The 16,504-nt window shown below is 35.3% G+C and overlaps 1 protein-coding gene across 3 annotated transcripts in view; it reads right to left on the reverse strand.

Moving 5' to 3' along the window:
- LRRC7 (leucine rich repeat containing 7) overlaps nt 1-16,504 on the reverse strand; it is a 641,808-nt gene that overhangs the window by 473,341 nt on the left and 151,963 nt on the right. For all 3 annotated transcript variants that reach the window (XM_071217384.1, XM_071217382.1, XM_071217383.1), the window contains exon 2: nt 8,226-8,323. Coding sequence is in view for 1 of the 3 variants with exons in the window: in XM_071217382.1 (XP_071073483.1) it covers nt 8,226-8,323 (98 nt within the window). In the remaining 2 variants the exon portion in view is untranslated. The remainder of the gene's footprint in view (nt 1-8,225; nt 8,324-16,504) is intronic.

The following is a 16,504-nucleotide window of genomic DNA, read 5'->3' on the forward strand; positions in this document are numbered from 1 at the left end:
ATTCTTATGTCCTCTTGATGAACTGATCCCTTTTTCAATTTGAAAGGATATTCTTTATCCCTAGTAATGTTTTGCTTTGAAATCTACTTTTTCTTTTAAGTAGTGTTAGCATGGTATATCTTTTTAAATATTTTTATATTTATGCTATATGTGCCTTTATATTTAAAGGGAATTTTTCATAAGTAATGTACAGTTGAGTCTTGATTTTTATCTGATAATTTCTGTCTTTTGTTTGGGTTTTTATAGCATTTACAACTAATGTAATTATTGTTATGTTTGGGCTCAAGATTTGTTATTTTTCTGTTTTTTCTCTTGGTTTCTCATTTCCCCGCTTCTTTTTTCCCTGCCTTCCTGTGGGTTACTTAACATTTCTTAAGTTCCATCTTAATATATTTATAATGTATTGAGGTATATCACTTCATATAATTTTCTTAGCAATTGTTTTAGGTATTACCATATACACACATAATTTATAATCTACTGGTGTTAGTGTTCTATTACTTCAGGTGAAATACAGAAGCCTTACTTCCATTTAAGTCTCTTTCTCTTCATAACTTTTTAAATAAATGTGTCTCTTCATTATTTTCTCTACAAACATTGAACATTATATCCAGTGGTGTTTCAATTTTTGCTTCAATCATAAAATCTGAGATAAATATTAGTATATTATGCTCACTTCTATTTTTTATCATTTCTACTATTTTTCTTTCCTTTATGAAATTCTAAAATATGTTCTGCTATCACTTTCTTTGTTTTTGGAGAGTTTTTAGTCATTCTTTAAGGGTAGATCTACCAGCAACAAATTCTCTTTGTTTTCCCTCATCAGAGAATGTCTTTATTTCTCCCCATTCCTGAAGGATAGTTTCACTGGATTTGGTGTTGACAGTTTTTTTCTTATATTCCTTAAAAACAGTTGTGCTATTTCCTTCTGACCTGCGTGGTTGCCAATGAAAAATTCTGTCATCATCCAAGTTGGTGTTCCTTTATAGGTAATGCATTGTTTCTCTCTGGTTATTTTAAACCTTTTTTTTCTTTGCCTTTAATTTTCCAAAGTTTACTTATGATAAATATCTTGGGATGATTCCTTTGGGTTTATCCAATTTGAGGTTAGCTCAGTTTCTTGATTCTGTAGGTTTATGCCTTTTGCCAATTTGGATAAGTTCTCAGCCATTATTTCTTTAATACTTGTACAGCCCCATATGTTTTCTCTTCTTCTTCTGGGATACCAATCATACAAATATTCACTCTTTTGTTATTTTCCCACAGATTCATGATGCTCTGCTCATTTCCTTCTTGTCTATTTTCTCTCCATTGCTCAGACTGAATAAATTCTATTCATATATCTACAAGTTCACTTATTCTAGCCTCTGCTATATATACTGTTATTGAGTCCATTCAGTGAATTTTTTTTTTTTTTGTATTTTTCAGTTATATACTTTTCATTTGATTATTTTTCAAAATTGATTTATTTACTGAGATGTTCTATTTTTAAAATTTGTTTCAAGAGAAACTGTAATGGTGTTTGAAGCATTTTTGTGATGGCTATTTTAATTTCCTTATCAGATAATTCCAACATAGAATTCCTCTCAGCACAGGTGATGGTTGATTGTTTTTTCTCATTCATATTGTAGATTTCCTGGTTCTTGGTTAAATGTGTGATTTTCAATTATATTTCTTGGCATTTGTTAGAATATACCAATGTTAGGAGACTCTTGATCCTATTTAAATATTCTATTTTATCAGGCTGTTGTCCTGTTTGTGTTCTTCATGTAAACTCTACCTACTTTTGTGGCCTTTGTTGGATGACAATTAAGTTTTCTGAGCCCTTGCAATACTATTCTGCTTTGCTTAGTTAGTCTGATGCTATTGGAGTTACTACTCAGATACTGCTGGTGCCATCTGCTAGGTTGGAAGACAATTCCTTGGACTGCCGGATGGGGGAAAGGTATGGGCAGTAGTCACTGGATCCCGGCCCCCTTAGGCCAATGAGTGGAGGATGGGGAGACACAGGGCTTCACTACTGCCACAGCTGTCACTAGATCAGTCTATTTCATGGAATGGAGATTGAGATCATTTAAGGCTTTGCTGTTCTGTTGCTGTTGGATGCTCAAACCACCTGCCAAATGAGAGTAGGATTTTCTTGGTCTTTAGTTGTTGTTGCTGCTGTTTGTCTATGCCTATTGACAATTCCACACTGCACCCTGCCCAGGGGTAAATGTGAGATAAAAACAAAATCCAGGGAACACACCAAATTGTCTTTCCTCAAATTCTACAGCATCCAGCCAGTCTACCTTCTTCTTTCAAGATTTTAGAGTTCCTTTTATCATTGTTTGTTGAATACCATCCAGATGTTTTTTTGCTTTGTCCAGATTTTTGAGTTTCATTTAGGGGGGAAAAGCAGGGAAAACTGAGTCTATGCTATCTTGTTCCAGAATAAGAAGTTTTTTCTTCCTGCCTGCCTTCTTGCCTTCCTTCTTTCCTTCATTTCTCCCCTTTCTTTCCTTGCTTTCCTTCCTTCTTTCTCTTTCTCTCTCTCTCCCTTCTCTAGTTTTCTCCCTTTCTTTCTGGCAGATGTTTGTAGGGCATTGTTATTTTGGGGGTTAAGTAATTAACTTATTCATTGTAAAATATTGAACACCTAAATGTGAGGCACTATGCAATGGGTGGCTGAGATAATAATAGTGAATAAGACAGAATTTTTGTCCTCAAAGAGAAGATAATATAATTTTAAAATGTTTCCTAGGATGTGTCTAGATGTGGATCTCAAGTAACTGATTTTGTATGGTACACTATAAAACATTTTAATATGTGGTCAGGTGTTTTATAACTTTGAGAAGTATATCCAATTAGGTCTTTGATGATTCTTTACTTTGAATTATTCTGATTTCTCTCTCAGGATAAGTTAAAATGCTTGCATTGGGTTTCTACCTCTATTTCTCTATATATGTCATTGTTTTCCCTCAGTATTTATTGTTTGGCCACCTTTTTTGCATCAATGGAGTATTTCCTGTGTTCATTCTCTAAATTGGGGATATTTTTACAGAGTTAATTCTGCTTTGACTGACATCAGTGAAAATTTTAATTCTACTGTTCATGCTTAATTTCTTTACAATCCTTGACTTCCTCAGCAACCTCCATTTTTGTTTCTTACTTTCCCTTTTTTGTAAATGTTGTTTTGTCTTATTGTTTATTTTGCAGCTATTTCTTAGAGTATTTATCTTCTGGTGATTATGGAAAATTTTAAGCAACTTTTCTTCTGGTTTCTGCATTTATTTTTTCCAAATGTTTAATCTTCCACCTCAGGATAATTTTTCTTTTCTCCAGCTCTGTATATATATATATATATATATATATATATAATATATATATATATATATATATATATATATATTCTGTTCTCCCATCACTGCATATGTGCAAGTATTTTAAAAAATCAGTATTGTTGGAATACAGAGGGCAAGAGGAATATAGTGTAAGATGACATGAAAGACTGGGTAGAGACAGGTACTGTAGAGTCTGATAAACTGTAGTAAGGTTTTTGCCTTTCTTAAAAGAGCAATAGGAGGTATTTTATGAGCATCTTAAGATGGAAAGCTTTTAGAACTGTACATAAGAATGTCATTTATAGGAGTATTTGATTGAATCTTGAACAGCAACTCTGCAAAGGAGATGATTTGTGAACAGATTCAAAACATGCTTAGGAGGTGAAATTAAGAGGACTTGAAATTATAGTCCATATAGGAAGGAAAGGAAAAGGCAGTGTGAAAAATGGCTTCTAGGTTTAGGTCTTATGAATCTTGATGGTTAGCAGTAATTAATACTCAGAAAACACTGGAAGCAACTCAGATTTTGAGGGGAACATAATGGATTTGATTTTGGACTTGTTGACTTTAAGACGCTGTTAAGACATTCAAGAGGGTATGTTGAGTAGGCATTGGGTATATAGATTGGAGTTTAGCAGGAGATCTGGATTGAAGGCATCAATTTTTGAGTAATCTAATTATAAGAATAACTGATCTGTAGCTGGAGATGAGATTGTCTATGGAGAGAATATATTTGGAAAGAAGAAAAGGACTTCAAACAGGCTTCAGATATTCTAATGTGCAATGGCAGGGCAAAAGACATTGAACATGCAAATGAGCAACCAGAGGAATGGGAGGAAAACCAGGAAAGTGTTATGATGTGGTAGCCAAAGGACTACAGAGTTTTCAAAATGGAGGAAGTGATCAATGATATTGATTCCTGTTAAGAAGTCAAATGAGAACACCAGAAAAAAGAAATACCTGATGGAGCTTGACCATTCTAAGATGGTTCCAGCAATCACATGCCTTCTACTGTTCAAGTTTTGTATAATCCCCTCCCTTTGGATGTAGGTAGGACCCGTGACTTGGTTCTATTCAACAGAATATGACAAAGTTGAAGGTGTAATTAAGGTCCCAAATTTGTTGATTTTGCATAAATTGAACACAACATTCTTTCCCCATAAAGCCACTGATGAGATTGTAGTCTGGTGAACTCAAATCTATGAGACCCTGAAGCATAGGGACCTGATAAACCATGCTTGGATTCCTGAACCATGGGAACTGTGAGGAAATAAATGTGTCTGTGATAATTTGTTACACAGCAATAGAAAACAAATTCAGCAACATAAATTATTGGTGCTGTAAATGAAAGTTTTTTCTGTTGAATGATTGCATAGGAGCCAGGTTGGATAGGCTTGGAAGATTGAGTGGGAAATATAAAGAGTGAGTAAAGATAATTCTTTCAGAAGATTTGTTTGGGAATAGAACAAGAATGTAGGGCTGGAGCTAGACAGAACTGTGTCTTTGAAGACAAAGTTTCTTTGTTTTTTAATGTGAAGTAACTTGAGCATGTTTAAAATTCTGCCTTTTAGAAAAATCAAGTTATTTCTACTGAAAGTTTGCTTGGCTATGCTAGTTGCAACATAGGTAGAAATAATTCACACGAAAGAATTGGCTCAGAACTGTACTGAATCTGTAGAATCACAGAAAAGAACTATACCATTGTGTTAGATAAATTACTGCTGAATACAAATTACTAACATTGTTGAAAGAATTTCATTTTTATGTAATTTGTTTTCAACCTATACCTTGCCATACATTTTTGTTTCTAAAAATAGTGGTGAAAAGGTCTGTGGATGGAAAAATTTGCTATAAAAAATATGCCTCATTATACTCAAGCAAATGGTTAGTTTGGAATAATAATAACAATAGAAAATGGAAAAAAAAAAGAGAGAGAGAAAGAAGAATGAAAATTTGCTATGCTCCAGATTCTATAACAAAATACTTAATATAAATATCTTCCTGAATTTTAAAAAAGGAAACCTAAAATGTGGGCTCCATCATTATCCTCATTTTTTCAGGTAAGGAAACTAGGGCTTAGATTAAAAAATTTTACCCAAGGTCCTACAGCTGGTAAATGTCATATTAAGGATTAATTCCTTCTGTGTAACTATAAAATTAATGTTCTTAAATAACATGATGTGCTGCTTCCAAATAAAAAGATGTGGTTTCTTTCTCAGAGCATTAATATTGGTCTATAACAGAACAAGAAGGACTGCTCATTATACTAAAAAGGGATAATGAAGACTTTTCTGGAAGAGAATAAAATGTTATAGATTTCTTATTTATCATTATGTCTTTCCACGCTCATTAACAATTGGCCCAGCTGGGTTCTTGTGGTGACACTTCAAAAACTGCCCTGACTGCCACAATCCAATTGAAGAGAACTTATAGCACAAACAACAGCTGCATTATGTTTCTTATATTAAACAACAATGAGACTTAACTCTGAAATAAGCCTGTCATATCATATCAACATATGATTTAATATCATCTGTATCCAATCATTTGACCTAGGTCAGTGTTTTTCAAACTTTAGCCTTCTTCAGAATCTATTGTATGACTTGTTAAAATACAGATTGTTGGGCCCACCCTCTAGAGTTTTTGCCCAGTAGGTATGGGTTGCAACCCTAGAATTTGCATTTATACTAATGTAGCAATTTGATAAGGTTATAAATTCCAAAAATAGATCTTGGATTATGTTTGTAATCTGGTCTGTACCTGAGCATGATTAAGTTATGATTAAGGCTTTCATTGGTCCACATCATTAGGGCATGGTAGGTGGGGACTCACAGATAAAAGGCATGGCAAAGGATATAGTTGAGGGTTTTCTGATATTGGAGTTTGATGCTGAAGCCTTAAGCTGGAGCTCTGGAAAGTAAGTACTCAGAGGAAAGAGAAGCCAGCCCCAGGAAGAGAGGAACACTGAGTCCAGGAAGAAGCAAGCCCTGGGAAGAAAGGAACCCTGAACCAAGAGAGAAGCCAAACCCTGAAAGAAAGGAACCCAAGAAGCCTGAGCCCTTGCAGACGTTGGCAGTCATCTTGCTCCAACATGTGAAAATAGACTTTGGTGAGGGAAGTAACTAATGCTTATAGCCTGGTATCTGTAAGCTCCTACCCCAAATAATTACCCTTTATAAAAACCAACCAATTTCTGGCATTTGCATCAGCACTCCTTTGGCTGACTAATACAACTAAGTTCTCAGGTGATACTGATGCTGCTGTTCTGGGACCACACTTTGAGTACCATTGGCCCAGACCAGGGATCAGAAAACATTTTCTGGAAAGGACCAACTAGTAAATAATTTTAGTTTTGTGGGCCACGGGGTCTCTGTCACTATTCAACTCCTTTGTAGTGCAAAAACAGCCTTGGACAGCACTTAAACAAATTTTATAAATTTTATTCTCAAAAACAGCCTGAAAAAATCAGGCCTATGAGCCATAATTGGCCAACCCCTGACGTAGCCCAAACCAGTATTAGTCCTGAAGAAAGCACTTTATACCTGTTAAATAGTAACTTGGTGAGAATTACCGGCAGATTTATCCACAAAAATACCTTCCAAGTTTTAAAATAAAATCTGCATAACTATACCAAAGACTAAGATTGTGTTAAACCATCATAGTGGAGAAACCCAATGTTTACAACAATAAAAAGAAGCAATACTTTTATACAATAGAGGCTACATCAAACAAATGTTTTGTTACTAGATGCTCATGAACTTTTTCTTTTCAAAGTTTTGTTTTAATTGGATATTGTTTGTATTTTTAGAAGTTATAACTTTATCACTTAAAATAAGGCAAACACTATGTTGAATGACATAAATATCAGCCCATTGAGGTTGTCCATTGACTTCATAATAAAAAAAAACAACAACAATACAAAATCAGTCTACTTGCTATGAGTATGCCCAATTTTAATGTATTTGGTATTTACCCAGAACAGTGTACTTTAAAATGCCATTATAATCTTAGAAGCTTATTAAAACTATATACCTCAGTGAACCTAGTACCTTACTTCCATCCTTATGAAATATAAATTCTTGTAAAAGGACACATTTCAAATAAAGCTTTCTCATAATGGAAAGTGAGTTAGTTCTCTGAAAATTGCTATATGCAAAAACCGTGAGGAAAGTTAATATTATGGGTCATGATACAAACTTAAAATGCAAGGATTATGTCAAAAATATCAAACAATCTACTATATGTCACAGACTAGAAATATTTAAATAAAAATTACTATAGGAAAATTATATACTCTAATATTTAATAACTTGAAGATGGACTAAAATGAAAATTTTATGGTGAGATACATGACTTCTGTCTTTCAAAAGCTTTTCCTAGATTCAGTTAAATCAAATGTTTTTCTTTGACCCATGGATAATTTACCCAGATTTTTATTCTTTAGTCTAATGTGGTGGTCTTAAAAAAGTGGTTCACTTTTCAAAAATTTAAAAGAGCACTGTGGTCAAATACAAATGGAAAGTGTTGGTTTTAAACACTTCAAAAGTTTCTTTAATGAATTCAATACTTCTCAGAAACACTAATATGTGTGGTATAAATACCTAAGAAAGATGTCATAGATTGTGCAGGGTTTTGCAATATCTTTTGAACCTGAAAACAGTTTTTAGTAGAACATCTTGAAGTATCTGAGGAAACACACTTAAGAAAACAAAGTTCTAAGCTGTTGCATTAGGCGCGATATAATAACATGTTTTAAAAAACCAATTCAATTCAACTTAACTAATATTATTAAGTACCTCTATTAATTGATTATACACTTAGAGGTTAATCCTTTAGTTTTACTATACTACTTACTCACCAAGAGCTACCTAGCACTCACTTAAGCCTATTAAATATACTTACACTCCTCTTCAGGTCTCTTCCGTAGTGCTGCACGAACTTCTTTACAAGGACTTCTCTGATATTGTGGGGGATTCCTTCCCCTCATTAGGTTCTCCATCCTATTAGAGAAAATTAAGGTAGTATTTTAATACCAATATCTTGATAAATGTGGATAAGTTTAATGGTCTAAATCAGGGTTGTCTCAATCCTGGAAGACAACAACATTAATAGTTTCTACAAGGAAAAAGACAGTAGGGGATGATAGGGACTGTGGTAAAGTGGGAAATGTTCTACTTTTCCAAGGCAATCCAATTTTTAAAATGTGGAAACACCATATGGATGAAACTTATACTCATAGTCTTTAATTAGGAATCTACTGACTAAAGAGAAATTACTTGTAGAACAAGCACATTTATCAAAAATCAAGACATTCTTTACACAGCAAGTGTATATCTCTTACTAGCATCTCAAATACCAGTTTTCAAATGTAGAATTGCTGCTTTCTTTAGTGCTAATGGCTAACTTGAGAGGGGATTTCTATTTCTAGTAATGATGACTTCTTAAAAAAGTCATTAAGATAAACTACTTCTCAGTTACCAGTTACTAACAGACAAGTATTGCAAATTCATAAAATGCAATTTAGGTGAGTATAGTTTTTTTTTTTTTTGTAGTCAGCATTTTCTGCTTTCAATAAACTATTGTTTTGATCATCGATGCATACTCTATTAATTCCTATACCATTTAAAAAAAACACTATTGGGAAGTGGCTATGGCTCAATCAGTTGTCTACCATATGGGAGGCCCTGGGTTTGCATCCCAGGGCCTCCTTGTGAAGGAAGGCTCGCCTGGATGCTGTGGAGAGCCACCGGTCTGGGCACCATGGAGAGCCAACTCAGCAAGGTAACACAACAAAAAGGGAGACAAGCAAAAATGCAGAACAACGTGCAACGAATACACACAGAAAGCAGACAGCAAGCAAGCCGCAATGGGGGGAGAAGAGGATAAATAAATAAGTAAATAAATAAATAAAATACAGACACTGAAGAATGCACAGCAAATGGACACAGAAAACAGACAGCAAGCAAAAAGTCATGGCAGTGGGGGGGGGGCGGATAAAAATTAAAAATAAAACCCACTATTTAATATTCAGGATTTTAAAACTGAGAATATTAAGGCACAAAGTGGGTAACTTTCACAAAATCATCCTTTAAGAGGCAAAATGGGTATTTGAGCCTAAGCAGTTTGATTCCAGAATCTAGGATTTAATGTGTTAACACTGGAAAATGTTTTGCAACGTGTCTATCAGTAAGTGTAACTGTTATTGTTCATAATTATCCTGAATAAACATATAAAATGCAAAGTACTAAAATTTTACATCTCCAGTATGTTAGGAGAAATATGAATATTCTGGCCTTTATTTAATAAAGAAAATGAACAGATGGCACTGTTCAGAATAAAAAATATTCTGGTTAAAATTATGTTCTGGATATCAGAGAAACACAAAACAAGTATGTGCACAAATCCCCAATTTTCAGAGAAGAACATAAAAAAATATACTACATTTTATTCAATAACATTTAAGGGATTATTATATAATAATGTTCCAAAATTACTAAAATGAATAGAAGTGGGTTATTATCTTCAAGTATTGAGTAAAGTGCTACAGAACTTATTCTTTCTTGAGAATTTAGAAGATACTTCAAAATTTTATAGTGCCCTTTGGTCTTAGTAAGAACAATGAAAATATTTTAGAATATATAACAATTTACCATCTACTTCATTTAATTCTTACAAAAACCTTCTGAAAGAACATTTCACAAATGTGCAAACTATGACTCAGAAAGGCACAGTGACACTCACGGCCACATAGGAAGTGGCTCAAGTGTGACTTAATCAAGTCTTCTGACTTTTGGTAGTTTTTCCACCACTTTAGAACAGTTGCTTCTTAATCCATTATATACATGAGTCCATGATTATTTATTATAATTCCACAAGGAGACTGGATACCTGAGATTCTACAGTCTAATGCATATTTAATTATGGCAAAATTCTTATGAAATAAAACATTACATGTATATATATATATATATACACATACACATATGATCAAGATGTAACAGATCACATTATATATTTATCTGTTGATTACATGTTTATTGTTGATCTTTCAGCTATTGTGGCTCAAATGTTTGCTTCTATGAGTGATATTTTACACATTTGAAAATGGTCAAAAATATAACTGGGGCCAAAGAAGTTTACTATAAATTACATAAATGATACACTAGTAGATAAAAATAATAGAAACAGCCTTAAAACATCCTTTATTTCTTTGACAGGCTAAATATTATACCCACTGGAAAACCTACTTCGAATCAAGTTAAAAGCTTTTCAAGCAATGTTCACGTCCAAATGTACCAGGAGACTTCCATCCTTCTGAGGTTATACTTTTTAGCTTCTTGAGCTCTTCCACCAGCATCATCATTGATCTAGAGTTTGTATTAAATGGTCAGACCAAGTGACCAGGAATAAAGTCTTGAAGCACAGCCAGGACACAACAAAGGTGCTTTTCTAGCCACTCTCAAGTTTGGCAAGCCACCAATTAAAAGTATACACTTGGAAATACAGGAGAGAGAAGCTCAATGGTTTCATTCTGGGAGATAAAGTCATCTACTGATACAGAGGTAGGTTGGGTCCTGGAAATGTTGACAGGCTACTGTTGAGTACAAGTGGATGACTTACTAGGCAAACTTTAAGAGGTAGCACTGAATGAAAAGAAGCCTACAAGTTGGGTGAGGAATATTTGGAGTCATTCATTACTTTTACTACCTGGGTCATATAGAATGATAACAGAAACATATATTTTTATTTGTGGCAGCGTCAGGAGATATAGACTTATTTACTCAATCAAACAACAAATAGTTAATGAATGCCAAGCACTGGGCTAGGTTCTTCAGACAAAGTAGAGAGCAAAACTGAATTCTAGTCCTTTGTCATCCAAATCTGAGTCCTTATTTCACTATGTCCCCATGCATAGAAAATATTATGTCAAGCTTTTCTTTCCTCTAGCATCTCATAATATAAAATTCTTACCAAATAAGTCATAAATGTTCAATAAATCTTAAAATACTGAATACTTATGGCCTATTGTCACTTCGACTTATGTTTCTGTAGGTCTAAACCTCAATAGAAATAATTAATGGAAAATTGAAATAAATAAAAATAGGCATTAAAATAATAGTATTGCCTAAGCATGTGTACAGAAAAAGGGAGAATAAGATTGTTATATGTGGTGGTTTGAAACTGTATGTACTCCTGAAAAACACATTCTTAAAGTCAATCCATTCCCGTGGGTGTGAACCCGTAGTAAGTAGGATCTGGATGAGGTTACTTCAGTTAGGATTTGTCCCACCTCAGTCAGGATGGATCTTAATCCTATTACTGGAGCTCTTTAATAAGTGAATGAAATTCAGACAAAAAGAGAGAAAGCCATGGAAGCAAGAAGCTAAAAGCATGAAACTCAGGAAAAGAAGGGAGAGACCAGCAGAAACCACCTGGTGCCTTGTCATGTGGCAGCAGAAACAGGATTGCTGGCAGTCATTCTTTGGGAAGGAAGTATTGCCTTGATGATGCCTTGATTTAGGCATTGCAAATAGCTTCAAAACTGTAAGCTAATAAATTCCCATTGTATAAACCAACCCATCATGGCATCTGCTTAAGCAGACACTATATTATTGTGGGAAATCATGATTAGTAGACTGCTTCTACCAGAAAAAAAGAAGAATATGGGGCATCATGCTGTGACCACCTGTAGCAGCTTGATATAATTGATGAATTCCAAAAAGAAATATTGGACTATGCTTGTAATCTGATCTGTACATGGTCATGATTGAGTTATGATTAGGGTGTTGCATACCCACCTCTTGGTGGGTGGGGACTCACAGATAAAAGGCATGGTAAAGAAGAGAATTGGGGTTTTCTGATGTTAGAGTTTTGGTGTTGGAGTTTGATGCTGAAGCCTTAAGCTGGAGCCCCAGGGGAAGAGATAGAGCCATTGGACTGGAGAGAGGCAAAGCCTAGAAAGCCTCATAGTCTACAGCTGACCTTGTGGAGTAACAGAGGAAAGAGAAGCCAGCCCCAGGAAGAAAGAAACCTTGAACCCAGAGAAAAGTAGGCCCCAGGTATGTAGAAACCCAGGAAGCCTGAACCCTTGCAGACGTCGGCAGCCATTTTGCTCCAAATAGACTGGTGAGGGAAGTAACTTATGCTTTTTGGCCTGGTATCTATAAGCTCCTACCCCAAATAAATACCCTTTATAAAATCAACCAATTTCTGATATTTTGCATCAGCACCCCTTTGGCTGACTAATACAGAATTTGATACTTAGGAGTAGGGAAGTGCTTTTGTAATTACCGAAAAGCTGGAAAGGTTTTATAAATGGTAAGGGGTATTTTTTGGAGGAATTGTGAGATGCTTGATGGAAAAGGCCTAACTTGCTTTGAAGAAACTGTTGATAGCAATATGGATGCTAAAGAGACATTTTATGATGCCTTAGAAGTAAATGATGAAACTATTATTGGAATCTGGAGGAAAGGCGATCCATGTTTTAAAGTTGCAGAGAATTTAGCAAGATTAATTCCTGGTGTTATACGGAATGCAAAATTTGAAAATGGCAAGCCTGGACATTTAGCTGAAGAACTTTCCAAAGTAAACTCAAAGAATGCAGCTTGGCTTCTCCTTGCAGCCTATAGCAAAATGCTAGACAAGTAGATAAGCTGAGAACTGAATTGTTGGGCACAGATAAAATAGAAACTGATTCTGAAAATTCCAAGCCTCTGGAAATCAGGCATCCAGATGAAAGTGCCCCATTGGAGGATTTAACTAAACTTGTAACTGGTAAATTAAGATTGAAGATACAGTTATCTAGGAAAGACTTGTGGAAAGTCTTACTGTCTGATGGCTTGGAACCCTGCTTCCTGCATGCTAAACCAACAAACTTTTTGAGAGAGCTGTTTGGAAAAAACCACTGTCAGCCTGGAATAAAAAGGACATGGAAAGGAGACATTGAAGGAGAAATAGCTTTAAGAGGAAGACCATGGAAGCTGAGATCTGGAATTAAGACTTCACCTTGAGCCAAGAGAGGAACCCCACCCATCTGCACAGAGTGGGTGAGTTTGCCCCAGCAGTTGAAGAGGGTGAATATTCCCACCCAATGTTCTGGGAGAATTTTGCTGCCTCAGGGTGCAGAGAGGATGGAACACATTCCCCAAGGATTAGGGCCGTTAAGGTCAATACCCCACAGGTCTGAGAGAGGTGGACCTGTCCCCCAAAGGTTAGGGAAGGCCAGGTGGTCAACTCATTGCTCTGAGAGGGTTGAACCGGTATGCCAAAGGTTAGGGGGAATATTGTCTTCATATCACTGTACTAGAGTGGTTAAGACTCTAACCCAAAGATTGGATGAGGTGTGGCAATCACCCCAATACTCTTGGAGGGAGAGGTTTGGAGCTTGGTCTATACCCAGATGCTTGATGAGGGTGGAACCAAGAAAATGGCCACTGTACAAGACTGTGGAAAGGGTGGGTCCCCATATGGCCCCAAGGAAATGAAACCATCTGCTTAAGAATGACTCTCAGACTTTGAAATCCAACAGAGGATTACCTGCAGGTCTACTGAACTATAGAGAAACCGTGACTCTTGTTTCCCTCCCAGTTTCTCCTTATTGTAATGAAAATGTTTATCCATTTGAGTATTGGAAGCAAATAAATTGTTTTGTACATTTCAGAGCTGTATAGAAGATGAGGCTTTGCCCCAAGACAAACTGTATTTCTTTAAGTTGATTATGATATGATTTAGTACTTGCATTATAACTGATTTAAGGCTTTTTTGAATATTGTGATGACTTTTTGGAATTCAGAGGGTGGAGTGTAGCAGTTTGATATAATTGATGAATTCCAAAAAGAAATATTGGACTATGCTTGTAATCTGATCTGTACATGGTTGTGATTGAGTTATGATTAGGGTGTTGTGTCCCCACCCTTTGGTGGGTGGGGACTCATGGATAAAATGCATGGTAAAGAAGAGAGTTGGGGTTTTCTGATGTTAGAGTTTTGGTGTTGGAGTTTGATGCTGTAGCCTTAAGCTGGAACCCCAGGGAAAGATACAGAATCATTTGCCTGGAGAGAGGCAATGCCTAGAGAACCTAATAGTCTACAGTTGACCTTGTGGAGGACCAGAGGAAAGAGAAGCCAGCCCCAGGAAGAAAGGAACCTTGAACCCAGAGAAAAGCAAGCCAGAGAAACATAGAAACCCAGGAAGCCTGAACCCTGGAGCCATCGGCAGCCATCTTGCTCCAAATAGACTTTGGTGAGGGAAGTAACATACTTTATGGCCTGGATTCTGTAAGCTCCTACCCCAAATAAATACCCTTTATAAAAGTCAACCAATTTCTGATATTTTGCATCAGCACCCCTTTGGCTGACTAATACACCACCATCTTCACAAAGTCTTGAAACAAAGTGAGCTCCCCAGATCTCCAGAATTCATTTTATGGCTTCAAATTCAAGAAAAAAAGAGCAAAGAGTTGAAGAAGCACTGAAAATTGTTCTTGTTTTATTTCCAAGCAGCTGCTATCTTTCGTGGAAAGTTGAGCCTGAAACACAGTGAACCAAAGCTCAGATAGCGCTATGCTGAACACAGGCATGTGAAGCATACAACATTCATTGAAGAGTCTCAAGTGTTTTTAAAGCTCCAATTTGAACTGCATATGACAGTGCAAAAATGATCAATACCCAATTATATCAGCCAAATACTTCAAGTACATAAGGGCAAACTGAAGTTAAACAGCAAGATTATTGTAAGAAGAAACCATGCCTTATTGCTTAAGCTGTTGGAAAAAGAGTGAAATGAGAGGACAGAAAGGTAGGTGAGATGCTGTCAAGTGGAAAAGAATCAGAATATCTGATTTTAAGGCCATCCACGATTTATCAAAAGTACAAGGACCAGCACAATCTAGATTCTACGTTTATAAAAGATATGAAATGTGAATAGTATATAATTTACTCAACAGAGGTGGCATAAACAATTGCTTCATGAAGAACTTATGAAGCTCATGAGAATACAAGTAGCAATGGGGAAAAATTCAAGCTGCTTATAAACAAAGGAAACATAGAATTCACAAAACTATAGTTTTAAACAGATTTTCTCCTCTTATCTTTTAAAAAGATTTTAGTGTTTCTTATCCATACACAAAGTAATACTATATCAAAAGTCTATTTTCGGTATTCCTCTATTAATAAAGTGAGTCAATACAAGGTTTGTCTTAAATAGCAAGGTTCCCTCAGTGAAGGTAGTTCATACAGAAAAAATTGATTTACACATGCAAACTTGAGCTATTTTTTTCATTGTCTAAATTATAAAAGAACAACCAATTAAGCTCACTAAACTCAGTTATTAAAAATTAAATCTTAAAACTACATGAATTAAGTGCAAAAATATAAACATTTGTTCACAAAAATGAACAACATTCATGGGGTTTTGCAAAAGAGTAAGGAAGGTTTAATAAGAAAACATCAAAATCAGTGCATCCAGTATACTCAGAAGATGTTTATCTTACTTCCAAGGGCAAAAATAAAGTTGATAACATAGTAGGTATATATCAATTAAAGAATGGCAAGAATTCTTGGAAATTGTCCTGATGCTGAATCAACATAATTACGTAAATATAAAATTGACACACCCAAAAAGCAGAAAAAAATTAGATGCTTTAATAAAACTACCGCGACTCAGGTTACAATATCACACACAAAAAAGGTGTATTGACTATGTCATTTTTAAAATTTAATGGCATATGGCAATTAGGCTTTTAAAAGAAAGTTGTATTTTGAATAAGGTGAAGTATCAAAATGCAATTTAATTCTCTGCATTCTAAATATTAAAACTCATTTATAAAACTAGTTTGATTCCTTTTCTCATTGTCTCCCCCTTACACTCTCACACTTTTACTCTAAAACAGGAGGAAGACATCTATATGGACATCTGGGTTTCATGCTCTTCAGTGGTAGATATATTTATAAGATGAGGAGACTATGTTACTGTTGTGGAATTTAAGAGAAGTTCAATTATTTGAGTATAGAGAGGCCAGGACTCAGGAATGATTTTGAGAAGGAAAAATGGTTTATTGACGGCCGGCCGGACTCGGGAGCTTTCTGTTTGAATCCCGAGCCCGGAACAAGATTTTCAAACGTCTTTTATACAGAGAGGAAAGGCCAAATGGTCCCTTTGTTTCAGTTCTCAATAGGCTTCAA

The sequence above is a fragment of the Dasypus novemcinctus genome, chromosome 9 (assembly GCF_030445035.2).
Source record: "Dasypus novemcinctus isolate mDasNov1 chromosome 9, mDasNov1.1.hap2, whole genome shotgun sequence".
Taxonomy (NCBI): Eukaryota; Metazoa; Chordata; class Mammalia; order Cingulata; family Dasypodidae; genus Dasypus; species Dasypus novemcinctus.